The sequence below is a fragment of the Lepidochelys olivacea genome (assembly GCF_965140295.1).
Source record: "Lepidochelys olivacea isolate rLepOli2 genome assembly, chromosome: 1".
Classification (NCBI taxonomy): domain Eukaryota; kingdom Metazoa; phylum Chordata; order Testudines; family Cheloniidae; genus Lepidochelys; species Lepidochelys olivacea.
This window is the reverse complement of record NC_140411.1, coordinates 236,048,787-236,076,644: the sequence shown is the minus strand read 5'-3', so window position 1 is coordinate 236,076,644 and position 27,858 is coordinate 236,048,787. Positions and strand designations below refer to the sequence as shown.

The 27,858-nt window shown below is 38.9% G+C and overlaps 2 protein-coding genes across 5 annotated transcripts in view; one reads left to right on the top strand and one right to left on the bottom strand.

Annotated features, from left to right (window-relative positions):
• Positions 1 to 17,178, top strand: part of PYROXD1 (pyridine nucleotide-disulphide oxidoreductase domain 1) — a 37,356-nt gene extending 20,178 nt beyond the window's left edge. For 2 of the 4 annotated variants that reach the window (XM_084645219.1, XM_084645222.1), the window contains exons 8-12: positions 3,156 to 3,294; positions 6,846 to 6,958; positions 10,869 to 10,991; positions 11,258 to 11,395; positions 12,371 to 17,178. In XM_084645219.1, the coding sequence (XP_084501345.1) occupies positions 3,156 to 3,294; positions 6,846 to 6,958; positions 10,869 to 10,991; positions 11,258 to 11,395; positions 12,371 to 12,619 (762 nt within the window). In that variant the 3' untranslated portion in view covers positions 12,620 to 17,178. The remainder of the gene's footprint in view (positions 1 to 3,155; positions 3,295 to 6,845; positions 6,959 to 10,868; positions 10,992 to 11,257; positions 11,396 to 12,370) is intronic. The other 2 variants (XM_084645220.1, XM_084645221.1) reach the window with 2 other exon arrangements.
• Positions 17,179 to 19,264: 2,086 nt separating this feature from the next.
• RECQL (RecQ like helicase) overlaps positions 19,265 to 27,858 on the bottom strand; it is a 28,426-nt gene continuing 19,832 nt past the window's right edge. Inside the window, exons 12-15 of the mRNA XM_084645207.1 lie at positions 27,097 to 27,191; positions 23,191 to 23,410; positions 21,583 to 21,712; positions 19,265 to 20,188 (exon numbers count right to left, since the gene is read on the bottom strand). Of these exons, the coding sequence (XP_084501333.1) occupies positions 20,018 to 20,188; positions 21,583 to 21,712; positions 23,191 to 23,410; positions 27,097 to 27,191 (616 nt within the window). The 3' untranslated portion in view covers positions 19,265 to 20,017. The remainder of the gene's footprint in view (positions 20,189 to 21,582; positions 21,713 to 23,190; positions 23,411 to 27,096; positions 27,192 to 27,858) is intronic.

Genomic DNA, 27,858 nt, shown 5'->3' with positions numbered 1-27,858 from the left:
TGACTCATATTTAGCTTGTGATCCACTATGATCCCCAGATCCCTTCCCACAGTACTCCTTCTTAGACAGTCATTTTCCATTTTGTATGCGTGCAACTGATTGTTCCTTCCTAAGTGGAATACTTTGCATTTGTCTTTATTGAATTTCATCCTGTTTACTTCAGACTTCTAGTTTGTCCAGATCATTTTGAATTTTAATCCTACCCTCCAAAACAGTTGAAACCCCTCCCAGCTTGGTATCGGCCGCAAACGTCATAAATTTACTCTCTCTGCCATTATCTAAATCACTGATGAAGCTATTGAACAGAACAGGACTCAGAACAGATCCCTGTGGGACTCCATTTGATATGCCCATCCAGCTTGATGATGAACCACTGATAATTACTCTCTCTCTGGGAACAGTTTTCCAACCAGTTATGCACCCACCTTATAGTAGCTCCATGTAGGTTGTATTTCCCTAGTTTGTTTATGAGAGGGTCATGCAAGACAGTATCAAAAGCCTTACTAAAGTCAAGAATGCCACATCTACTGCTTCTCCTCATCCACAAGGCTTGTACCTTGTCAAAGAAAGCTATTAGCTTGGTTTGACATGATTTGTTCTTGACAAATTCATGCTGACTGTAAATTACCACCTTATTATCATCTAGATATTTGCAAATTGATTGCTTAATATTTGCACCGCTGTCTTTTCGGGTACTGAAGTTTAGCTGTCTGGTCTAGAATTCCCCAGGTTGTTCTTATTCCCTTTTTTTATAAATTGGCACTATATTTGCCCTTTTCCAGTCCTCTGGAATCTCATTCGCCTTCCATGACTTTTCAAAGATAATCGCTAATGGCTCAGATATCTCCTCAGTCAGCTCCTTGAGTATTCTAGGATGTATTTCATCAGACCCTGGTGACTTGAAGACATCTAATGTGTCTAAGTAATTTTTAACTTGTTCTTTCCCTATTTAGTCTCTGATCCTATCTCATTTTCACTGGCGTTCAATGTTAGATGTCCAGTTGCTACTAAACTTTTTGGTGAAAACTGAAACAAAAAATCATTTAGTACTTCTGCCATTTCCACAATTTTTGTTATTGTTTTTCCCCCCTCATTGAGTAAACGGCCTTTCCTGTCCTTGGTCTTCCTCTTGCTTGTAATGCAGGGATTCTCAACCTTTTTCCTTCTGAGTGCTCCCACCCAATATGCTATGTTGTGCCACTGAAACGGTTTTTCAGTAGATTAATAGCCAGGGCTAGTGTTAGGGGTAACAAGCAGATCAGTTCCCAGGACCTCATGCCATAGGGTGCCCCTCGAAGCTAAGTTGCTCAGGCTTTGGCTTCAGTCCAGAGCAGCGGGGCTCAGGATTCAGCTTTCTGCCCTGGGCCCCAGGGAGTCTAACGCTGGCCCTGCTCTCTGGTTTATTTTGGCGGACCCCGTCAAACCTGCTCGTGGCCCCCTAGGGGCCCGCGGAGCCCTGGTTGAGAACTGCTGTTCTAATATATTTGTAAAATGTTTTCTTGTTATCATTTATGTCTCTAGGTAGTTTAATCTCGTTTTGTGCCTTGGTCTTTCTTAATATTGTCCTACATGCTAGTGTTTGTTTATATTCATCCTTTGTAATTTACCTAGTTTCCACTTTTTATAGGATTCTTTTTTTGAGTTTCAGATTATTGAAGATCTCCTAGTTAAGCCAGGGTGGTCTCTTGTCATACTTCCTGTCTTTCCTGCGCAGTGGGATAGTTTGCTCTTGTGCCCTAATAACGTCTTTTTGAAAAACTGCCAACTAACTTGAACTGTTTTTCCCCTTAGACTTGCTTCGCATGGGATCTTACCTACCAACGCCCTGAGTTTGCTAACGTCTGCCTTCTTGAAATCCATTATCTATAATGTGCTGTTTTCCCTCTTACCATTCCTTAGAATCATGAATTCTATCATTTCATGATCACTTTCATCCAAGCTCCCTTCCACTTTCAAATTCTCAACCAGTTCCTCCCTATTTGTCAAAATCAAATCTAGAGCAGCCTCTTCCCTAGTAACTTTCTCCATCTTCTGAATTAAAAAATTGTCTCCAATACATTCGAATAACCTGTTGGCTAATCCATACCCTGCTGTCTTATTTTCCCAACAGATGTCTCGGTAGTTGAAGGCCCCCATGACCACCAAGTCCTGTGCCTTGGATGATTTTGTTAGTTGTTTATAAAAAGCCTCATCCACCTCTTCTTCCTGGTTAGGTGGTCTGTAGTAGACCCCTACCATGACATCACCCTTGGTTTTTTAGCCCTTTTATCCTTATCTAGATATTTTCAACAAGTCTGTCTCCTATTTCCATCTCAATCTCAGTCCAAATGTATACACTTTTGATATATAAGGCAACACTTCCTCCACTTTGATACCACTGTTGTCAACAAAATGTAGCTGTGATTTGTTGAAATTTGTACTGAGCATGAGGAAGAGTATGATCAAAACATAACATGCAGGGAGGCACTAAACTTACAAAAGCAATTGAAGGAAGTTTCAGAGACTTGACAAATTGGAGAGTGGTGATAGTACTGTGCAGTCTGTGGACATTTGGTTTGCTGTAATCAATATCAAAGAATGAGAATTGCGCAAGGATTGAATCATAAAATGATTCAGAAAAACTATGGCACATCTGCATGACTAACATGACTGATCCCAAATGTTAGTCATAGATTGAGCTCAGAACTGGAATAAGTTGAAATGTGGCGGATGAAACATAAGAAAGAAGGAAAGAACTCAACAAATCCAAATCTAGGTATGTTGTCATAAGAGGTAGTCACAGTTCATTTAATCAAAATGGTGAAAAATCGTGGAATTGAAATCCTGAAAGAGAGGATAGTTGAATTCAGATTTATCAATTTTTTAAAAATCTGCACTCTTCTCTAGACAACTCAGTGTCAGTTGAGAATGTCTTTAGCACATTAAGATTGTTTTAGTTAAAACTCTGTGACAGAGGAGGTGATGAGAAAGCAGGTAAGTACTGATAATGAAGGGCAGTAACAAAAGGGACTCAACTAATGTGTCAGATTTCAACATTTGGGACACTCGTTTTCATCTTACTAATATTTAATTCAGGGGAAAGTTTTCTATCCTGTATAATAGTATTGTTATTGCTAATTGTTGTATATCTTGTAACTGTCAGTTTTCTTACTTAGTTTTCTCACAAAGTTCACATTGAAACCCTGTGTGAAATAAAGAAAATATACCTTCAGCAAGAATTCAAGCAGCTGCAGAAGACCTCTTTGTCTTTTCCTAAAGATAATTCAGATAACCAGAATGCACACCTGGAGGAAGGTCAGTATCATAGAAGAAACAATATACAGATACTGATTTGAAACCCTCCTTGAGGGTGCAAGCATAGCAGAAGTACAATATATTTGTATTATTTGTTTCAAAGCAAATAAAATAGGTGGGGGCAGATCATCTGTTTCCGTAAGTTACCATAGCTCCGTTAAGTCAGTGAAGCTATGAAAACTTATACCAGCTGAGGATCTAACCTATGGGCTCCAAACCAACAAATAAAGTTGCCCAGATTTAAGCCCGCTGGAATCACCAGGACACTGTGCTAATAATGGGGATAGTCCGATAAAGGCACATACCTCTTACCACAGTAAAAATAGGGGGGGGAAAGTTCTTTATTTGAATGCCTGTGAGAATATGAAAGGGATAATCCTGAGATGGTAGGGGAATTGACTAAGACCACCTTGTTTCCAGCTTCAACTTTTGATCCTATACAGACGATTCCTATTAGCATTTCATAAGAATGTAAGAATAGTCATACTAAATTAAATCAATGGTCCATCTAGCCCAGCATCCTATCTTCTGACAGTGGTTAGATGCTTCAGAGGGAGTGAACAGAACAGGGCAATTAGGGAGTGATCCATCCTGACATCCAGTACCAGCTTCTGGTAATCAGTGGTTTAGGGACACCCAGAGCATGGGGTTGCGTCCCTGACCATTTTGGCTAATAGCTATTGATGGACCTATCCTCCATGAATTTACCTAATTATTTTTTAATCCAATTATACTTTTGGCCTTCACAACATCCCTGGCAATGGGTACCACAGATTGAGGGGGTCTGATGTGTGAAGAAGTACTTGCTTACGTTTCTTTTAAAACTGCTGCCTATTAATTTCATTGGGAGACCCCTGGTTCTTGTGTTATGCAAAGGAGTAAATAACACTTCCTTTTTCACTTTCTCCACACCAGTCATGATTTCATAGACCTCTATCATATCCCCCCTTAGCCTTCTCTTTTCTGAGCTGAACAGTCCCAGTCTTTTTAATATATCCTTATGTGGAAGCTGTTTCATACATTTTCAGTCATTTTTGTTGCCCTTCTCTGTACCTTTTCTAATTGTTCTGTATCTTTTTTGAGATGGAGTGACCAGAAGTGTATGCAGTATTCAATATGTGGGCATACCATAGATTTATATAGTGGCATTATGATATTTGCTGCCTTACTATCTGCCCCTTTCCTAATGGTTCTTAACATTCTGTTAACCTTTTTTGACTGTTGTGGCACATTAAGTGGATGTTTTCAGAGAGATATCCATGATGACTGCAAGAGCTCTTTCTTGAGAGTAATAGCTAAGTTAAAACCCACCATTTTGTATATATAATTGGGATTGTGTTTTCCAATGTGCATTACTTTGCACTTATCGACTTTGAATTACATCTGCCATTTTGTTTCCCAGTCACCCAGTTTTGTGAGATTGCTTCGTAACTCTTCACAATCAGCTTTGGACTTAATTATCTTGAGTAATTTTGTATCATCAGCAAACCTTGCTACCACACTGTTTACCCCGCTTTCTATATCATTTATGAATATGTAGAACAGCACAGGTTTCAATACAGATCCCTTTGGAAAGTGGTAAATAGCAGGGTCCCAATATGAAAAATGATCAGTTGTTCCTACCCTTTGTTTCCTATCTTTCAACCAGTTACTGATCCACGAGAGCACCTTCTCTTTTTATCCCATGAATGCTTAGTTTGCTTAACAGGCTTTGGTGTCAGATTTGGTCAAAAGCTTTCTGAAGGTCCAAGAACACCATATCAGTTGGATTACCCTTGTCCACATTTCTTGACATCTTCAAAGAATTCTCATAGATTGATGAGGCATGATTTTCCTTTAGCCATATTGACTCTTCCCCAACATATGTTAATCTATGTGTCTGATAATTCTGTTCTTTGCTATAGTTTCAAACAATTTGTCTGGCATTCCATTAACTATCCTCCACTTATCTGGTACAGAGGCTGATTTAAGCTGTAGGTGACAGTTAGTAGTTCTGGAATTTCACGTTTGAGTTCCTTCAGAACTCTTGGGTGAATACCATCTACTCCTGACTTGTTACTGTTTAATTTATTAATTTGTTCCAAAATCTCCTCTGTTGAAACCTCTCAGTCTGGGACAGTTCCTCAGATTTGTCACCTAAAAAGAATGGCTCAGATGTGAGACTCTCCCTCATATCCTCTGCAGTGAAGACCAATGCAAAGAATTAATTTAGCTTCTCTGCAATTGCCTTGTCTTCCTTAATCGTCTAGTGAGCCCACTGATTGTTTTGATATACTTTTAAAAAATTGCTGTTAATTTTTGTGTCCTTTGCAAGTTGCTCTTCAAATTATTTTTGGGCGCCTAATTATAATTGTACACTTTACTTGCCAGAGTTTATGCTCCTTTCTGTTTTCCTCAGTAGGATTTGACTTCAGTTTATAAAGGATGCCTTTTTGCCTCTAACCATCTCTTTTACTCTGTTGTTTAGCCATGGTAGCATTTTTTTTCCCTCTTTTTTTTTTTTTTTTAAATTTGACATTTATTTTGAGCCTCTATTACAGTATTTTTAAATCGTTTCAGTTCAGTTTGCAGGTCTTTCGCTCTTGTGACTGTTCCTTCTAATTTCCATTCAGCTAACTTCCTCATTTTTGGGTAGTTCCCCTCTGTGAAGTTAAATGCTATTGTGGTGGATTTCTTTGGATATTTTCCCCTCTGAGAGGATGTTAAATTTAATTACATTAAGGTTGTTAACAACAAGTGGTTCAGCTATATTCACCTTTTGGACCAGTGCTCCTCTTAGGACCGAGTCAAGTATTGCCTCTTCCCTTGTGGGTTCTAGCTGCTCCAAGAAACAATCATTAATGGTGTCTAAAAATGTTATCTCTGTACCCTGTCCTGAGGTGACATGTTCCCAGTCAATCTGGGGAGAGTTGAAATCCTCCATCATTGGGTTTTCTGTTCTTGTAGCCCATCTAATCTCCCTGAGCATTTCACAGTGACTTTCACCATACTGGTCAGGTGGTCAGTCGTATATTCCTAGTGCAAAACTCTTACTATTCAAGCATGGAATTTCTCCCTAAGGGATATCTCTGTCCGAATCTTGTGCTCCTCTACACCTGCTGGTCTCTTAAAATGTAGTAATCTTAAAATGTTAGTGCATTAATTCAGTAAAGCATTTTCTGGGTATTACATGTATAGATTTAATAATACTTAGCATTTATATAAGACTTTATATCTTCATAGTACATTACAAACATAATATAATCCACAGAATACCCCAGTGAGGTGGGAGCAGTGGCAAGTAGTAGTATTTCTATTTTACAAATGGGGAAACTGAGGCAGGGTAAATCCAAAAAGGAGTTAATGTCAGAACAAGGATTTGATCTTTGGTGTCTAGGCTCCTAGGCCTATGATTAAAATAAGAAAAGTGGTGGGCAAATTGTGAGAATTATTTTTGCCTCAAATAATAATAAGGTAGGTTGTTTGCAACTAATTCTGTGTGTATTTCATGTCTTATTAAAATAATAACATGCATTGGTTGTGTTCTCAGGTTAGAATTTTCACTTTTTCAGAGCTGTGGCCTGTATATATGGAATTAACCAATGGGAAGATATATGGCTGTGATTTCATTGTCAGTGCAACTGGAGTTGTGCCAAATGTTAAGCCATTTCTTGATGGTAATAATGTAAGGGTCATTATTAAATATAACTACTGACTTTCTTCTTTTTAAATTAAAGTTGGTTTTAACTTCAAAACAAAAGAAAATATACTTTGGTAGCTATTTTATGTTACATTTCCTAAGATAAAATGTTGAAAGGTAAGGATTTTGCGTGTTGCAAACAAATTTAAAATGAGGTAAATGCTGACTACACTAGAAATTCCTAATATAGTAAAAGATGAATTTCTGTAGAGTTATGGGCTCTTATAATTAGACCAAATCAATATCAAAGCTGGTATTAAAATTTGAGAATTTCTAGGTCACAGTCGCATGTTGAGACCATGAGATCATCATGCTGCTTCCCATACTTATATCTATGTTAAGAGTGTTTTTTGTTTTTTCGTACTTTACGGTATTGGTAAAACACCAGTCCCTGAGGAAAACATACAGCTGATATTACAAAAACATCTTTGTTTCTTACCTAGTGTTCGGTATTGAGGTATGAAATGTAAATTGTGAATTATTGCTTCATGTTGACTCGCTTGTGAAGTCACTCATACTCCTTTGTTACATCCCTACGGGATATCAATAAATTAAAAAAAAAAAAAAAAAAAAAACCCTTGCACAGATACGCCATGTACTAAAAACAACACTTCATGCTTCCTTGGGGTTCTATGCTATCTGTAACACCAAGGAATTAATATATGCTGATGTGTTACAATGGAGTGTAATCTGGCTGACTTCCACTTCAGGCAATCTTAAGTTAAAATAAGTTTAGAATCACAGAAGTCCCAGTGACCGTCTTATCAATGCTACATATGGATTTTGGAGTTAGCTCACTTTAAAAGAAAAATATGTGCAGATCACTTGTAAATCACAGCACTGATCTCCATTTTAAACTGTGTTCTAATAGTTTTTATGTGAATATGAACAGCACATATTAATGTGCTCTCTGTGGGACTACAATTTAAAACTACTGTGAAAATTCAGCTTATATTGAATATGCCCAGCTGCTTATTAAACAGATATTCCAACAGAGCACATTACATCTGTAGTCTATACTGATTGCCTGTTTTGGATTGAATTTGAGGTGTTGGATTTTGTCCTATAGGTATAAATCCCTAAATAATATGGAGCCTTTCTCTGTGAGAAACTGCCATTGGGTGATTTTGGGAAAAGGGACAAGATGTCTGCTGATGATCAAGCAAAAGGAGGTAGCAGGGAAGTGGAAAGAGAAGAGCATGAGGAAGGCTGGAACAAGACTACATAAGGCTTTTAAAAAGCATAGTCAACAATTTGAACTGGATTCTGAAATGAATGCAGAGCCACAGAAGTAGTTTGAGGATGGGGGTGGTGTGATAGCCCTTCTTTGTATGTGTAGAAAAGTGGGAAGCAGCATGCTGAACATGTTTGATCTTGGTGAAGCCACAGAAAAGGGAGCTGCCATAGCCAATAGCATCAGGTTTTGATATTGGGCCAGATTAAATTAATTTAGTTGGTAAATTTACAGAAGGGATTAATTTAGTCCATTATATCCAAATGGGATGCTGCTGTACATAAACTAAATAAAATAAATGAGATTGCAGCAGAATAGTGTGGACTTATTCAGGAATGAAGGCTGACTTACAGTACAGGGTAGGGAAAGAATAAGCAGCCTCTAAAAGAAGTCACACCACATGTTTTAACTAATTTATTTTTGCCATTTTGAGTGTCTCTTTATGTTTGAATGATAAAATTGAGTGGTATTGAGAAATTACATTTAGCTCTTGAATATAATATGGAGAAGTGTTTTATTAGCTCAGCCAAAGATGTTTAACCAGGACATACATTGTTGGAAAAGCTGCTTTAATGTGGCCTGCCTCCGGGAACCTATTTTATTCAACTAAAATGAATGTGTTTTCTGTTTTAACAAGACCGTTTCAATTTACAAGCTGCTTTGTGATGATGGTTTCTTCTCCTGACAATTATAAGGAGTCCTATTAGAAGCAGGGCTAAAGGTCACAAATCTGACTAGTTGGCTGTCAATTAATTGCATTAACACGTGATTAACTCAGAAAAATTAATCACGATTAAAAAATTTAATCACAATTAATCGCACTTATAACAGAATACCAATTGAAATATATTAAATATTTGTGGATGTTTTTCTATATTTTCAGTATTGATTTCAATTACAACACAGAATACAAAGTGCACAGTGCTCACTTTATATTATTATTTTTGGTTACAAGTATTTGCACTGTAAAAATGATAAAAGAAATAGTATTTTTAAATGACCTCATACAGGTACTGAAGTGCAATCTCTTTATCGTGAAAGTTTAACTTACAAATGCAGATTTTTTTGGTTACATAACTGCACTCAAAAACAAAACAGTGTAAAACTTTAGAGCCTACAAGTCCATTCAGTCCTACTTCTTATTCCGCCAATCGCGGACAAACCAGTTTGTTTACATTGATGGGAGATATTGCTGCCTGGTTCTTATTTCCAATGTCACCTGAAAGTGAGAACAGGCATTTGCATGGCACTTTTGTAGCCGGCGTTGCAAGGTATTTACCTGCCATGTATGCTAAACATTCATATGGATCTTCATGCTTCGACCACCATTCCAGAAGACATGCTTCCATGCTGATGATGCTCGTTAAAAAAATAATACATCAATTAAATTTGTGACTGTACTCCGTGGGGGTGTGGGGGGGAGAGAATTGTATGTCTCCTGCTCTGTTTTACCTGCATTCTGCATATATTTCATGTTATAGCAGTCTCAGATGATGACCCAGCACAAGTTCATTTTAAGAACACTTTCACAGCAGATTGGTACCTTCTTTGCATTTTGTTAAATGTGAGATTTCTAAAAATAGCTACAGCACTCCACCCAAAATTTAAGACTATGAAGTGCTATCCAAAATTTGAGAGGGACGAGGTGTGGAGCATGCTTTTAGAAGTCTTAAAAGAGCAACACTCGGATGCGGAAACTACAGAACCCAAACCACCAAAAAAGAAAATCAGCGTTCTGCTGGTGACATCTGACTCAGATGATGAAAATGAACATGCGTCAGTCCACACTGCTTTGGATCGTTATCAAGCAGAACCCGTCATCAGCATGGAAGCATGTCCTCTGGAATGGTGCATGAAGGGACATATGAATCTTTAGCACATCTGGCACGTAAATATCTTGCAACGCCAGCTACAACTGTGCAATGCGAACGCCTGTTCTCATTTTCAGGTGACATTGTAAGCAAGAAGCGGGCAGCATTATCTCCTGCAAATTGTAACCAATCTTGTTTGTGTGAGTAATTGGCTGATCAAGAAGTAGGACTGAGTGGACTTGTAGGTGCTAAAGTTTTACATTTGTTTTATTTTTGAGTGCAGTTTTTTTACATAATTCTACATTTGTAAGTTCAACTTTCATGATAGAGATTGCATTACAGTACTTGTATGAGGTGAATTGAAAATACATTTTTTTGTTTTTTACAATGCAAATATTTGTAATCAAAAATAAATATAACGTGAGCACTGTACACTTTGTATTCTGTGTTGTAATTGAAATTAATATATTTGAAAATGTAAACATCCAAAAATATTTCAAATGGTATTCTATTGTTTAACAGCGCTATTAATTGTACGATTAATCGTGATTAATTTTTTTTTAATCGCTTGACAGCCCTACTAATAACGTTAGCCTATATTGCCCAATAGTAGCCAGGGAACTGCCCTGTTGGATAAGAGATGCCAATGTGGTTTTAAAATTGCACGTTTTGGTTGAATGGAGTTGCTTAATGTGGCAGAGACATGTGAAATGATGGACAGCTTTAAGACAAATACTATGTAAATAAGATGGGCACTTAACCAGGATGAATTTAAATCTCCTGGGGCATTCCAATTAAATGGCTTTTGATAGGTAGTTTTTCTTCAGTACTGATCCATACAAATACTTAGTTTGCTCTAGGTGAAGATGGCGGTCTGAAAGTGGATAAACATATGCACTCTTCAGTAGCAGATATCTATGCAGCAGGGGATATCTGCACTGCATCGTGGGAACCTAGTCCAGTGTGGCAGCAGGTGAATAAATTTATATGCGCTCTAATCCAAAGGCTAAATAGCACAGTACTTTTTGTACATCTAATGTATGTACCTATGAGGCTAATTCAAGTAGTAAATCTCAATAGAGTGTGATGATTCTACCTGGTATCAACGCACCTATAGTTTATTTCTGAACACCAAGTCACTCCTCATCTCTAGGTGGGTGGGGCTACTGAGTATATACAATATGTGAACTGATATGTTCATTACACATAGCATGTCTATTAACCTTGTGGTTTTTTTAGATGAGGCTTTGGACCCAAGCTAGGCAGATGGGATGGTATGCAGCAAAGTGCATGGTAGCAGATTCTTTGGGGGAATCTATTGACATGGACTTCAGTTTTGAACTCTTTGCTCATGTTACAAAATTTTTCAATTATAAGGTAAGTAAACTAATTCTGACACAGTTTAAAAGCACTGATTAGTTGGTATTGGCATCTGTTGACTTGATCAAACCATCTTGCCACTCAAACGATTTCTTAGTTGGCTAATATTCACAGACACTGATTGTATACTGCATAAAACATTCTGTTAATGTTTCATTCATTGTTTTTGTATTGATGCTAACCTTGAAGGCTAAACACTAGAACTGAATAGAGGGCCTACAAACACAACTCAGCTTATGTCAGTGAACTTATCCTCCATCTTTGACACACATTTCTAGCTATATCCTTATAGTGCATTCTGTGGTTATATTCACTGCCCACTCAACATGGTGGTTGGTTCATTAAATGCTTTGCATCTCAATGGATGATTACGCCTAACCCCAACTCTTGAAATCAGTTGTGTTCCAATGGCAACTTTTTAAAGTAGATTGTCGCTATGTGTCAAAACGATAGTCTGTGTGTTGTGGAAAAATATCCACGGAGATGAGATTTAGATCACCAAACTTGTTTAATCTGAGATCGAAAAGAGATGCAAATTCAGTTTTCCAAAGATGATTAAATATATCTTATTTTGTCATCTGGTTCATAATCCCCCATTTTGTAACTTCTGTGAAATCATTCTACTATAAAATATACACACTGCAGTTCCCACTGTGGTCAAATCTTAAAGTGCTTTTTAAAGTTAAGTAATTTATTGCTCTTACGGAGAAGGAAATTAAATCACAGGGCGATAGCAGACTGCCCCAAGGTGATATAGTGATGTGGTGTCAGAGTGAGGAATAGAACCCAGGTCTCTTGACACCCAGTTCTCTGCTCCAGATCTTGCTGTCTGTAAGCCAGTGAGAGGAGTTTGCACACATCTGAGAGTAGAATTTCCCATTAACATAAACTCTTTTGAAGTTTGCAGCAAAGAGAAGATTCTGAATCATTGTGTTCCTCTTGTAATATCTTAATTTTTCTCCCCATCTCTAGGTGGTGCTTTTGGGAAAGTACAATGCTCAGGGTTTGGATTTAGATTGTGAACTAATGTTGAGGTGTACCAAAGGGCAAGAATACATCAAAGTGGTGATGCAGAATGGACGAATGATGGGAGCTGTATTGATTGGTGAAACTGATTTAGAAGAAACCTTTGAAAACTTGATTTTAAATCAGATGGATCTTTCAGCATATGGGGAAGATCTCCTAAATCCAAATGTTGACATAGAGGATTATTTTGACTGAAACAAAAACATTGCTTTCCATGATTTTATTTAGAGTTTGAACTTTCAGTGCTGTGGTTTATATAACAGTTTACTCAGAGTTTACAGAAATCAAGTAACCAGCTGTAATTACAATTCTGGAGTGAAGATATAGTGCTGGTGCTGCCAGGCAGTTGGGTGATGGGAGATACATGCTGAAATGGAGCAGCACAAAAAAAAAATTCTTCAGCATATCAGGATGAAGTGTACATAAGTCTACGATAAATCAGATTGGGAGTTATTGTTCCTTTTTTAAAACAGGAATTTTTCACATTTTAGTAATATAGTACTTGAAAACCTTGAACTGTGGCAACCAGATTAGAATTCTATATTGTTTGACAACTGGCTTGTCTTTCCTTGTCATTCTTAACCGAGCATGTTGGGAGTACTGCACTGGCTTGTCCTAGAAGTGCTGCCTAGCAATTTGGGGCTGGTAGAGCACAAAGGCACTTACTGAAAATGCAGTGTGACTGCTACCCCTTTCTTTATCACCTGCAGGAAGACTTGCATTAACAGGATCCCCTGGAGGAGCCTTACTCTTGGAAACTGCCACATCATGTCAGTTTGGGCATTATACAGATTTTCATCAGCCCATTCCCAAAGGGGAAGTCCAGGGCATGCACTAAGTTCTTTGTGGCCCCTTGTGTCCAAATGCATACACTTTAAAAGACACTTTTAAAACGGGCTTGTTTTTGCTAAGACTTTTTTGCTCCCTCAGACTTATTTGAACTCTGTTTCCAGGGAGGAGTTTGTGGAGGTATTAAAGCCTAAAACTTGTATTGTGGCAAGTGCCCATTGAATATTTAATTTTGAGCTGCAAAATAATTACGCTTTTATTTCTGCCACTAAAATAAATTTACAATAATAATCTAAGCACCTAGTATAGTGGAAGTTATACAAGTGGCATGTTATAAATGGTGACAGTACAAACCAATTCAAATCTCAAGCATTTCCTGCAGCTAGCTTTCAGGATCTGTTAACCCTTGAAAATAAGTGCTCAAAGGAGCCAAGAACTTTAAAGCCATTCCTAAATATCTTCTCTGTATTCTACAGTGCAAGCTACAGCAATGGGATATTTTAACATAAAAGAGCCCAGTATTAATTTCCAAAGCAATATTTTTTCTTTTTAAAATTACACTAACAGTAATCAGGATGGCCATTTTCATTGAAACTTCTTCCAGAAAATCCTTTTAGCCTAATTATGTAGAATTCATTGCTGTTCATAAATAAGCAGGAGTGAATTAATTCCACTTAAAGGGAAGCTTTCAGTAAATGGTGTTTAATCCTGTATGAAATTTTAAGCTTTAGTCTTAACACACATTGAAATTACTACAAGAAACAATAAAGATGAATCAAAACAAGTAGTTTTTATGCACTACAAAACTATTTTGGTAGCTGTGGATATTGCTGAAAAAAAGTGTCTTACATGTAACAGTCTAATTTTCCATTTATTGTCAAAACTATACTAGGGCGCAGAGCCAAAAATATTGAAACAAGGAAGTTCAGCATTTTTACAGATGCTCCATCACTGACACCTGCTGTTCAGAGAAGGGGGGCAGGGAAGTATGACTGTAAGAGATAAGGATGAAACTTTACCTTTTCTGTGAGGAACTTGGTTTATTTATCATGAAGCACTAGCCTACAAACATATCAGGTGTGACCACCTGCCCTGGCCCCAGCCAAATCAGCAGCAGATAAATGTTTTAGCCACCTGGAAAAGCTGTTAGATAAACACAGCATGTAAGAATTTTGAAAACTTGAGAACTAACTTAACAGGTGCCTAAATATAGCTTTATTGTAGGTACCTGGGTTTTTTGAAAATCTTGACAAATGCATATTTATGTAGGTGATTTACCAGAGCATCATGTCTGCACCTATTACATCTACATTTAAGGATGTGAAGGCACTTGCTTATTAAATTCAGCTATAAAAAAAATTTCTTTGGTGAAGGGGAGGGGAGGTTGTACTGCAGAAGAAAAGAGAAGATTTTCTTTGTTGGTATGGACTGTTAATATAGATCTATATGAAGGTTTGGTAAGGGAGCAAAGGAGAGTTAAGGTGATCAAAGCCACACTTTGGAAAGCAGCCTTTTTTCATAGTCATCATGTAATGCCCCAAACCCTGCTCCAGCATTCTGGTATGATGTGTTACATGCCTGCTGTTTCGGTGCAGCAATTATTTTAAAAAATGTGAACGCCACACTTCAAAGAAGTCCATGACCAAAAAGCAGTGACTTCAGTGTTTGAAGGATGAGGCCCAGGGGTAAAAGTATGTATGGCAGGAGAAGGTAGTGATATTCTAAGCTCTGCCTACACAAGTACCATTAACAGCAGTTCAGAATATAGTTAAGTCCTTTTGTGGGGGTTGAATATACCAAGTCCATCAGTTCTCTTGGGCTTCGCAGGGTTCGCTTCCCCTGGTTGAGGTTTGTGGGACCTGCTAGGTTCTTTGGGAGTTCAGACCTGCTAGAGCTCTTCACCTTTGGGGAAGAAAGTGGTGGTACTCTCTCCCACCCACTCATTTAGTATGGCTAAAGCTGCTGTTCCCAATCGATTGATCATTCAGTGGTAAGAGGAAAAACTATATTATAAAGATCTTCACAGTTAAATGTAAACATTTAAAGTATTATCATTAAGCATGTGATTAGCATCCATTAAAATGAGGCAGGTCACACCTCTGAGCTATCATTTCAGGTTCTACGAACAGACATCACTGCAACAGCTAGCTTTGAAAAAGTGACCAAAATGTACTTCTCACTAACCGTACCACAGAATCTTACAAGTGGAAGCGTGTGGAGAACAATGCTGTAGCATGAAAGAGGGTCTGATATTCCAGCACAGGCCCAATCCTACCAACCTCACCTGGCAAAATGCATTAATGTCCAGAATTTTCCCCTAGTAAAACTTGCAGAATTTAGCCAAACACTAACAATATTAGCTGTTTTTTTTTCCCTAGGATAAAAAATGGCTAAACGATTTCTTTGAGATTTTGCTGATGAAATTAATTTTCATGAAGTTGGCCAAAAGACTTTGCTAAATACTAATTTTATAAATTTTACAAAATGTACCAAAATTTCTCAACAGCTCAATATCCATTTTTAAAGCCATCCAGGCCAAACTAACAGTTGGTGTGTTTAAAAAGTAGCTGCACGCCAGGATATCTGACATAGCATCTGAAATAGCATAACTATGACAGCTGCTCATGCTGTGGTACACCAAACTTCTAAGGTACCTAGTAGCACACCATGTGTACCACACCTGTGGCAAGCACTGAAGGCACTTCAAATTCTAGGCACTTAGACCAAATGGGTCCCAGCTACTCTTCATACACATGGCTAAAGGAAGGGACATTTTACTAGGGCTGGCCAAAAGGGGAAATACTCTAGCAACAGTGGCTTAGACAGTTGCATTTTAAGGTGGAACAATAGTGGTTCCTAGTTGGGCTTGGTGAGGGGAGGGCTGTGGGTGCTAGGGTTCCTCAAGTCTGGTATCTGGGTGCCTCTCCAATCCAATCTCAGCTAGAGGCAAATAGGAGCCTTCAGGTTTTAAGGCCAGGATAGGTTAGTATTCTTGAGGCTCCTCTGCAGTTGCTTCCTGCCCAGTCTCTGGTGCTTGCCCACAGGTTGCAACATCTACTACTCACAACCTGTTCATGCACAGTGTGAGCTCTACCTATGACTCCCCTGCATTCAACTTGCCTGCTACTCCAAATTTACCATGCAGCCACCACTCCTCCAAAGCAAGATTTGCTGGGTCAGGTTCTTCCATAGAGTTGCTGCTTCCTCCCACTATGGACCAGGGGAATGGGATGACATTCATCATAGATGGTCAGGGGGAAGGGAACTGATGGGAATGGTAGTTTCCTGCTTAGCCAATTTAAAGAAAGCATTTTGTGAGACTCCTACATGTTAAACAGAATGAGGCAGATGCCGGGGAGAGGGGAAGGGAACAAGACTCATCTAAAATTGAAGAAGGTCTAGAGCTTTCTGTTGCCAGAACTCAGATTTACTCTCGTTTTCCACTATCATAGCCGTGGTTTTTCTATATCAAGCACATATAGTTAAAATACACTATCCAGAAACACAAAATAAAACAAAGTACAGCAATTGTTTCAAGATACAACATTTTGAAGCAAAATAGTGAGCTTCCATAGAAATACAATGCCCAGTTCTGTAACACAGTGCAAAAAGTCAGTACAATCACTTCTATGAAAATATTTCCGGTGTAAGTGCACATGTGCAGGTAAGAATGTCAGTGTGCAACCAGGTGCCTACAGGCCACTTACATACATTTGTCTACATTTAATAAAAACCATAACATTTGTATTTGTATCTTTGAAATTAAAAATTGTTTGACATTTGAGCTTGCCAGCATAAAAGCCTGGCAGTTGTCATCCTGCAGTTATAACAAAAGAAAGGTGGACGAGTACTGCTATTAGGTCTTAAGCCATATGCGATGTAGAATTGGGCACCTACTCCATAGTTACTTGAATTCTGATCCACTGTGATTTGTTAATGTACAATACTAAAAAAATTCAACACTAGACTTTCTGCAAGCTTATATGTGGGAAAAAAACACCAGGATGGATTTATAGCAAAAAGCAAGAGTAATGGTAAATGGGTCTCTCTCAAACTCAGTTTTCTACTCATATTCCCTTCTATGATGAAATCTCCCACCCCTTCAGCCTCAGGCCCTGTCAATGCTTAACTGGGAACAGAATTTGGAAACTGTTTTTGAATGCATTTCCAGCAAAACAGGCCAAAGACTATTCAAAATTAGTTTTGTTTGGAACAATATTTAAACTCACATTCCAAATTCTATTCCAGGGCCAGTGTACATGGCATCATAGTCAAAAGCTAATACCAAAGCTACAAACTTTAGCTGTATGTGCTAAATTCTCTGCGCTTTCAGAATATTTATCAAGACCAGTTGTCCTACCACCAACATTCCCTATGATCTAACAGATCATTTTTCAGCATCATTTCTTTGTCTCAGTAATTATTACAGTTTTGATTAACTAGTTCGGCGCCACAAAGAACAATTAGCACATTAAGATGAACCTGCTATGGACAACCAATCCCAGAAACGTAAGCCAGCACAACAATGCAGTCCTGAGGTTTCCTTACACCACCCCATTAAAGGGATTAATCTATTTGTGCAAGTTTTGTCTACTAAATTTCAGTGATCTGCATTTTTTCATGTCAACAGCATCATTTTAAGTAGCTGATATGCAGATTGCCCACCAGGACAAAATTCAGCTAGTAAAATGTAAATTTGTTTATATGGGATAAGAAAAATTTTAGGCATGGGCTTGTGTCAAATTTCAGATCCAGATCAGAACTTCACCGAAGTTCTAGGGGCTTGGGTCTACCTCTAATATACATATGTAAAAGATATATACACTTTAAAGCACATGCATGCATTTTGCCTTAGGGAGTATGGGCAAGGATGAACCCCAACAAGCCACTTTACAAAACCTGCAGTGGCCACATGGCATCCTGCCATCAAACAACATGCTTTTACTTGCACAGTGCTACTGAATATAAACAAGGCCACTGTATATTCAGGATTTAGGAATGACAGATAGAATGGTCTTAATGTGTAACAATCCTTTCTCAGATTGACTAATGCACACAGCTTGCCTGATAATCCCGATTGTTATTGTAGGGTTGTTGGTAACCTTACATCATCAACCCTTTGGATGCATATTTAAAGATAAAATAAAGTTAGTCAAAGGAACATGTCAGTTTCAAGCTCCCAGGGTGTCACTGCAAACAAAAATGATAACGTTCAGCTACAGTGTGCCATCTCAAACTTCTCCTAAAATAACGTTTCCAATCAGTTCAAAAGTGATTTTATGTTCTCCTGTAGAAACTTGAATTTGAGGGACCAGATCCTCAGCTAGTGTAAATCCGCACTGATTATTCCCTTGACATGTGGGACTATGCCAACTTGCCCCACCTGAGGATCTTATCCAAGGTCTTTGTTAGTAAATTTTGTTCTTTTCTGTCTGCTAAAAACATTGATTTACTTCCTAATTTCTGACACATGAGCCAACAAAAGCTGCCTTGTTTGCTATCATTATCTAAGCTGTTGTAAGTAAGTAGCAGCAGCATTTTACAATAGGGATTGTTCCGTGGCTTGTGCTCTCTTTGCCATCTACAAAAATAACAGGTGTGCATAAATGAATATATATGTATGTTTCTCAGAGACAAAGTGGTTAAGCTAAAAAATTAGGGTTGAGAGGCGATACTGCAGTAGATAAATTTAAGGTAGGCCATATTCTAGGCCTAAAACACTTTAACAGTGTGAGTACCGGAAAACACATTTCCATATCTACTCCATGAAGTACTGATGCGTCAACAGATCATCAGAGAATACTGCCCACATCCTAACACCGCACAGATTGGAGCAGAAGTATGTGTGTTCCTGTGAGACTTTAGGCCTAATTATTCATCAGTGAATGGCAAGTTTCCCATTGACTTCAATGGGAGCAGGATGAGGTCCAAGCTGAGGTATGTTGAACTAGTTCTATAATTTGTGTTTAAAGGTAATGACTTGTTATTTTCTTGGTCAAATGCATTAGTGAAATTGTTGTTTGTACATTCACCGAATAATACAACATGAACTAAACGAAAGAAACCTGCTCAAGGGCAAGGAAGTGGGGTTTTAATTTTGTTTTAAATAAGGTGCTTTTGAAAAGCCCACAAGGGAATTGGGTGCCCAACTCCCATTGACTTTCAGTAGGAGTTGGGCACCTAATTTTTTCACATGCTTTAGAAAATACAACTGTTAAGCCAACATACCCTTTTCTAACATTTAAACAGATCTTGAAAGGGTAATTTTTCCATCTGAACAACAAGCAGGAGAAATTTAAGAGATAATGTGATAAATATATTTGTTGTTTTGCATATGTGAATATATACGGTTTAATTTGCTTTTCCTATCATTAGGAGCAGTGTAGCTAGAGGGTATAATGAGGATGCTTTACGTTTATATGAGTTTAAGTGCATTACTACAGTATATTTTACTATGACATTGTATGCTTTGTAAAATAAAGAGGGTTTGAAAAAAGCAATATATATTGAAATGATCTGCATGAGACATCAGACCCATATCATCAGATATGGGCTGATTATTTTGATAACCCTTTGTTTATCCATGGTCTACTTAACGCCAGATTTTTGCCTGCTTGTATGTTCAGAAATTGCATATATTTGTTTTTTGCCCAACCTTTCTGAGGAACACACAAATCCTTTGCATTTAAAAGAAGCAATTAATAAAATACAAATTATACTTCTGCACCGAGTTCTCACAGAGAAGCGGAAATGGTAGGATCCTAGATATACTTTTCATTGTAAAATTCAGTCCAGGACTACCAGCTAGTCATCATCATCCTCAAGCTTAAGCTTCTTTGTTTTAGGGTTGTTCTCACAATGGCGCCGTTTCTGTGCTTTTGTCTTCTTTGCAGCAGAGTTCTGGATAGTCTCAGAAATGTCTTCTCGTACGTTTCCACCAGTCCCTCCAGAATTAGAAGACTGAGGAGATTTGACCTGTGGATCATAAACACAGCTCAATTAAGACAGACTCTCTTTCTCCTTCCTCAGTACATACTGAGGACGTACTATAACGATCAAGCTTTATTAAGGGTGATGCAGAGAGGAGTTCTTTTTGTGGCCATTGTTCTACTCTTTTACAACAGCATCTGTGAGATGTTCCTGTGGCATGTCCAAATTTCTTCAAAAGATAACGTGCACAGGGCAGCATTAACAGTGTATTATGCCCACAGTACCTGCTACATTCAGAAGAATGGTTCAGCTGAACCTGAAATACCCCTTTAAAGGCAGTAACATCTGTGACAAATACATAGAATATGTTGTTGCTACATCATATTAAGCTGCTGTATGTAAGATACTTGAGATTTTCAGTCTAGTCAGAGTTATTTCATCCATTCAAATGATCAGTTCCTGCTAACGATAAAGCCAACATGGCTGTTGAGCAACCAATTGCACCCTCATTAGAGCTGATCAAGGGTCTGATTCTGTAAACTCTTGCTCACGTGGCACAGTTCTTACATGAGCAAAATGTGGCAGGATCTGTACCTATTTTAACTTTATGTCCAAATAGCTATAGAATGTAAGTGGTCCCTAATTCTATGTAAGTGCCATTCTTGTTAATCTATATTTTAATTGGGGATAGAGAGGCAAGTTGAAATAACATTTACAGACTGATTCAGTCATATTTAATAGTGACTACAGCAACAATTATTTTAAATAAGTCTAAACACTGGTCCACATTCTTGTTACATAACAAGATGTTAATTCCTATTACCTCAACTAAAATTGATAGCATTGCTAATGATTTGCATAGGTATAACTGGAAAGAATATGTTGCTATAGCTACACAGCTTTCAACTTATTGTCAAAAGGGTTTCAAATATAAATCAACATCGCTATAATGCCTAAATGTGGAATCTGTAAACTTATGAGAGCTGTAAGACGGTTCACAATGACAATTGTAAGTCTTGTGGTTTAATATTTATATTACCTGGAATTCTATTCTTGCTGAAATATGATTCTAAATGCATTCATCACTCATGTTAATTCCATTGTATTACACACAGTGAGAATGAGCAAATCCGTTCAGGTGAAATGTAAAGAGAACACAACACTTCTGAACTTTTTTTTTAAAATCAGTACTGAACTTTCCCCCCTCCTCCTCACCCTCCTACATTTTGCATCTTAAAATGTAGAATTGGAAAGACACTATTGCAAAAAGGATCAAAAGAAACATATTTAATGAGGTAGGGGGGAAATACACTGAGGAAAAAACATTCTTAATTTTACACATAGTAAACAGGCACTAACCAGCTGTGGTAAATACTAATGGAAAAATAATCATATAAGTAGTCAGTATATATATTACACGCACACACACACACAAATACCTTGTCAACGCTTTTTTTGTTTGATCTCCCGGGCATGGTGATAACATATGCCTCATTTTTTAGCAGATCAGCTTTGGGTCCAATTTTCAAGTAGGATATTGTAGCAAATGCTGTGAAACTGAAGTCTTCCCTGCAAAAGTTAAGCCACAGTCAGAGGAAAAAACTGGGAACAGGAGTAGTGTGAGCAGAATAGATATGAGGGGGAAATGTGGAGACATTTAGGAACTGTTATGAATAGATGCCCCACTAATTCCTTGATCCTGTTGCACCTATGCAAGCAAATAATCACTGAATTAAAATGGCAGTTGGCAGGATTGTCTCTTGAATTAAGGTATAAAATGCCAACTTTATTTTGCTGACTTTTTGGCACTTCTCATTGGTCTAGTGGAGTACAAATAATATGACATCTGGACACTAAGCGAGGGAAAAAAAAAAAAACAACATTTTGACTCAGTCAACCTTCCTGTCCTATCAGGCTCATAAAAGGTCAAGTGTGTAAATCCTTTGTCATTTTTTGTTCATGATGGAAAGTTAGGATCACGGGATGTCAGAGTCCCATATATTCAGAGGTCCTGATGTTGAAAAGAAAGCAGCACACATCCATGGAATCACAGGTTACAAAATGAAATCGGTGTCATTTTCGTTGTGTTTTCTTAAGTCTCACATGCCACAGTAAACCCCTAATGGTGCAATAGGTTCTACACAAGCAATCTTCTTTGCCCATCTCATCTCAATGCAGTCAATGTGGTGCTGCACAAGTGCAACAGTTAGTTTGCCTCAGTGGCACTTGTTCCAGGATTGGGGACTATCATTAACAAATTTAGCATTTACCCCCCACCCCCACCCCCCAAAAAAGCAGCAGCAGCAGCTTTTTCAAACTACAAAAGCAAAAGTATTACTTTAAGCCACAAATGTCTTTTTTTAAGTTTTCAACTTTTCTGTCTTAAACAGAAAACAGAGTAAACAGAAAAATAATATTCTGTGCAAACTTTTTATAGTCAGGTTAGAAGCTTCTGAAATGAAGGAATTGCTAAAACATCCACTTTTGTGATATTATACCAAAACAGCACTGTTGCAGAGAAAACAGGTCAGTAAAAGCTTTGGTATCCAGCATGCTGGAGGCATGGGGGAGCTGGTTAGTCAAAAATTCAAGTTAACTAAGAGTTATACTTACCAATGGAGGGAGAGAGTTTGGGTGTGGGACGGGGTGGTCAGGCAGGGGGTTTGGGTGCAGGAGGGATTTCAGGGTGCCAGATCTGGGCAGTGCTCACCTTGGGTAGCTCCCCACAAATAGCAACATGTCCCTCAGATCTTAGGTGGGGGTGCAGCCAGGCAGCTCTGCACACTGCCTCTGCCCGCAGGCACCTCCCCCAGAGCTCCCATTGGCCGCGGTTCCCAGCCAATGGGAGCTGCAGAGCCAGCACTTGGGGAGGGGGCAGCGCATGAAGCAGCGGGACAACTGGACACCTGGCAACCCTACTGAGGATTTGTATTGGGAGATATCAAAAATGCTGGTTTCTAGAGCTTTCTGGTTGGTAAAGTGCCGGATAACACAACTTTTACTGTAATTAGAAGATTTCAAAGGAAAGAATGAATGGTCACACATACTTCAGATACTGCTGCAGAATGAAATGGGCAATAATCCTCTCCAGTTCATCACGAGGGAGCGTTGGAGGAACAACATCAGCCACTCTTAACTTTGACACACCTTTGCCCAGCCAGGCATCAATTAATTTCAGTGGAGTGAGTTTTTCACTCATGTTATCCGCTTGCTCTAGTATTTTGATTAGATCCCTGCAGTATCCCGTTACATCCATTCTCTCAAATGCTACAAGGGAAAGAAGAGGTTTATTACTTCAGAACAAAGCCTACTGTGCCAGAGATGTTTCTTTTCAATAAAATATAAATCAATTCTATACGGCTGGAATATTGTGAACTCGGATGTTTGTGATTATCAGGTATTGTTCAAGTCACATTTATGCTTGTACTTAATAATTTAATCTCCAATCCTGCAAAGACTTTCATACATGCTGAACTTTACACACTGAATAGTCCATTTCAGTGGCACTACTCCCAGCATAAAGTTATGCATGTGTTCAAGTCTTTGCAGGCTCAGGCTGGTTATTTTGTCAGTCATCTGAAATGCTGATCTACTACTGCAGCTTTTAGAATTCAAATTCTACCTAGAATTCTAGACCTTTCCCAGCTACCTTCTAATGGGAATAGGAACAACGCTGACATTTCAAATAATAAAGCTGATGCATCCAGCTAGTTTTTTTAAAATGGATTTCATAGTAGCTTGTCATGAATAAGTCTCCTAATTTAGGTAGGAAGCAATTTAAATCTCATTTGGACATGTGAAGTGACTTCAGTGTTTTTGTTAATTGTGGCGTTTTGCTGACTCACAAACTAGGTAATATATTATTTGCAACTGGGTTCTCTCTCTCCCCGGTGGTATTTATTCTGAAACATTTACAGAGCAGAGCAAAGTAAAGTTACACAGAGCTTTACTGCATATAAATTGAGGCAAGAAATGTCTTAGGAGTTTACAGACTAGAGACAGAATACGCATTTTTTTTAAAAAACAGAAAAGCCTCAAACAAATTTATTCCAATGGAAAAAAGGATAGAAATGGCTATGAGACAGACTGTAACAGCATCCAGTGTGGGTCACTGAAAGGAGTGTCTTTCACAGAAAGTTGCCTAGACCCCGACCTAATGCTACTAAGGTAAGGTTCCCCACAGACATGACTATGACAGGAGATTGAGAATAAAATAGCAATCAGACAGGTCATCCTTCAAATATTTTTCACTGACCAGTTCTTATTAGATACAGGTCCAAACAAAAACCCAGGATCTGAATATCCAAACTAGGCTTACGTTCAGTTCCAGATCTGAACTTCACTGTTCAAGCCTCATCTCTAATTATTATCAAATACTTCCTTACAAAAATAAAAAGTATTGTATACAAGCAAATTCCAAAAATTTTATGCCAAAAAAGTCATTCAAACATCTTCATACGTGTCTCTCCCAGCCTATCATTTGAAGAAAAATAAAAGAGAGAGCGCGCACACGAGCGCACAGGGAAGGAATGTAATCTAGTGATCAGAGCTGGGGACTGGAGAATCAGGATTTACTCCAAGCTGACACTACACAGGGCTATTGAGATGTTTGGATCGCTCTGAAATCTTTGGACGACAGGTGCTATGTAAATGGTAGGACTGCTGTGTTTACATTCCCTCCTTCTTGAGTACTTTTTCTATTCTTAATATAATATTTCTTTGAGTGCAAAGAAAAAGCACTCAAAAGTTACAAAATGCCAGAATTAAGGTTGCCTGTAACCTTTGTTCTGCCCCCTTGTGTACATGTATGATGGATTAGGGCTGCAGATTTGTCCTGGCACTTTTTTAAAAATCACAGATCAGAGTTGTCACAGTTACTTTCATAAAAGTCACAGATTTAGTGACTGCTCCGTGATTTTTGATTAAAAAAATGCCCTGACAAATTAAACTCAACTATCCCGCTTCAAAATTATAGCATCCCAGTGTCCTCCTCCTCCATTGCCCCCTCACCCCACCAAAGGGGCACCAACTGCTTGCAGCAGCACCCTCTATTCTGGCACTGCAATGCTAATCCTGGGCTCGTCAGAGGGGGATCCTAGGAAGTGGGTCTTGAGCCTGCCCCACACTCACCTCCAGCACAGGTAGCAGCAGCTCCTGTGTCTTGCAGGGCTCGGTTCAGCTCACTACCCCGGGTGTCGTGACCTGGCACTTGAGATCACAGCACTGCTCAGGTTTGGCCGGCCCTCTGTCGTGACTGGGTCAAATTCGAGTGAATGGTGCTGCAACCCTGTGCACCTGGTTGTAACACCACTCACTCAGATTTGGCTCGGCCATCCCACCCCCACTCATGACAGAGGGGCGACAGAACCAAACATGAGTGGCGCTGCAATCCTGTGTGCCAGGCAACAACGCCCAGCCCCATAGGATAAGAACTGCCACTGCAGGGTGAGTGCAAAGTGGGCTTGCTCTCCAACCCCTCTCCTCTCCCAAGACCAGGCCAGTGAGATGACCCACCAAGAACCTTTCCACAGGTTAGTCAGAGAAACCACAGTATCCATTAGTTTTTACATCACCATGACAAGCCTGTAGCCCTTATGTGATCAGTCTTTAAAAACATGATCACACACTACTTTTCCCACAGGACCCCTGCCTCATTCAGTGCAAAAGTAACAGAGCAATTGTAGGCTGTCATCCTCTGTGTGGACCAGCACTAGAGGGGGGAACAACACACACACTTTGCCAGTGTTTAATTGTTGACAGCAGAGGAATGGTGAGATACTGGAATGTCTGGTTCCATTTCAGGCTCTGAAAAATAGCGTGCTCTAGTGGGCACAGGCCCTTCTGCCTATTCCTCTTTCTTGTCCTGTCCCCTCCAAACCACCCCTATCCCAGTCCTGTTTCTTTCCCATCCCTGGCTCTTCATTCTAATCCCATTCTCCTTGCCCACCACAGTCCCAGGCTGCACTCCTTAGACTTGCCTCCCCACCATCCCAGCTCTGTCTCCTTTCCCAGTCAGTCCCAAACATCTCAACTCCCAGTTTCTCTCTTCCCCCATCCCCACCAGGCTCCATGTCCCAATCAACACCTCCTCCTCACCCCCAATCTCCATCTAGTCCCCTCTGCATTTAAATCAGGCACATTTCTCCTCCATACAGCCTGGGCACCAGCAGAGAATCATTAAGAGCACAGCTCACAGCCTCCCTGCTCTCTGTTCCAGAGCCTGCCCTAACCCCAGTCCAGAGCAGCAATTACAGGGAAAGTTTTTCTGATCATCCACAACCCAGGCTTAACCCCAGTCCAGAGCATGCTCGCTGCTCTCTGGTGATGGCACATGTGCAGTTTGATCACACATGGGGGCTGGAGCATGCCTAGTGTGAATGGAATCTTCTTTAGAGATTTTAGCTGCTGAATTCTAAATAGTCTCTACTGAGCATGTGTGAACATAATTTTTTTCCAAAGAGATAGGCAAATTTGGGCAGATTTGCACAGGGACAGCAAAAAGGCACATCTGACACAAAAGCCACCCTGGCCAAATTTCAAGTGCCTGTTGCAAAGCATTAGGGCACTAGAGCTTCTCAAAGAAAAGGACATCAGAATATATTTTTAACCTGGGCAAAACAACATGTCTTCCCTTAGTCTAGTTCTTGAAAACAGCTGGACTGTTTTGGCTGAAATTTAAGAATTCAGCCCAAGGAAGATACCCAGCAGCATAGAAAATTTCAGCCCAATGGTTAAAGTTATGCAAATTTATAAGCAAATGAAAACAGGGTCTTGCAACGGGAAGTGTTGAGCAACCTTAAAAAATAGGCACGGCTACTACCCTGCCTACATGATTGACCGATTAGTTGAATTCCCTTTTAGAAGGCTTTAAACATCTTGTCTAGACTGGACATTTCTTTGAAGCATATAGTAACCCTACTGTCTGCTTTCAAATTAAACATCAGTTTACTTACAAAGCTTCTCTCTACAGCAGTTATCACACATTTTGTTGCAGTTTGCAGAATCCCACACTTCATCAAAATGCTGAGCAATCAATACGCGGCGACACCTGAGAGTATAGAGATATACATATATATATTTATTTTAGAGATGAGGCAAAAGTAAGATTGTAAAATACAGGTGCATATATATATTACATCAAATGAATGGTGCAGAGAAAGCCACTTAAGTGATCCTATCTTGTCTCAAAAAAAGAAAAAGCGGTCACTCAGGAAGGAAATACTGTTTTACTGTGGCATTCACTGCTACGACTATTGTTGAGTGAACAGCTTATTTAAATAGAAAAGATTAGTTACATGATAATCAACAGCATCTGCAATTCCAGTAAGTAGGATGAAAATGACAAGGACTATTGATACTAATGCTTCAGAATATCAATTGGATTGTGAGATTAGGCCAAGATTTTCCCCTACCCCTGTTGTACAGTATTCACTAAACTGGCAAGAACATTGTCAAGGGCAGGAGTTCCACCTTCTTCTGAAGCATATCAGATTAAACAGGACTCTGATCCAATCCGACTATTATGTACTGATATCTCAAAGCAAAATATTCCAGCACATACACTGAAAGGGGCTTGAAACCTACATGCTTTTGGCGGATTTCTTTTACAGCTGTAATACAAACTACTTCTACCATGCACATTTTTAAAACAGCGAGAGAGAGTGAGTGGTAAGTTAAACACTCTTATTTCATATGCTATATCAAATGTGATGAGC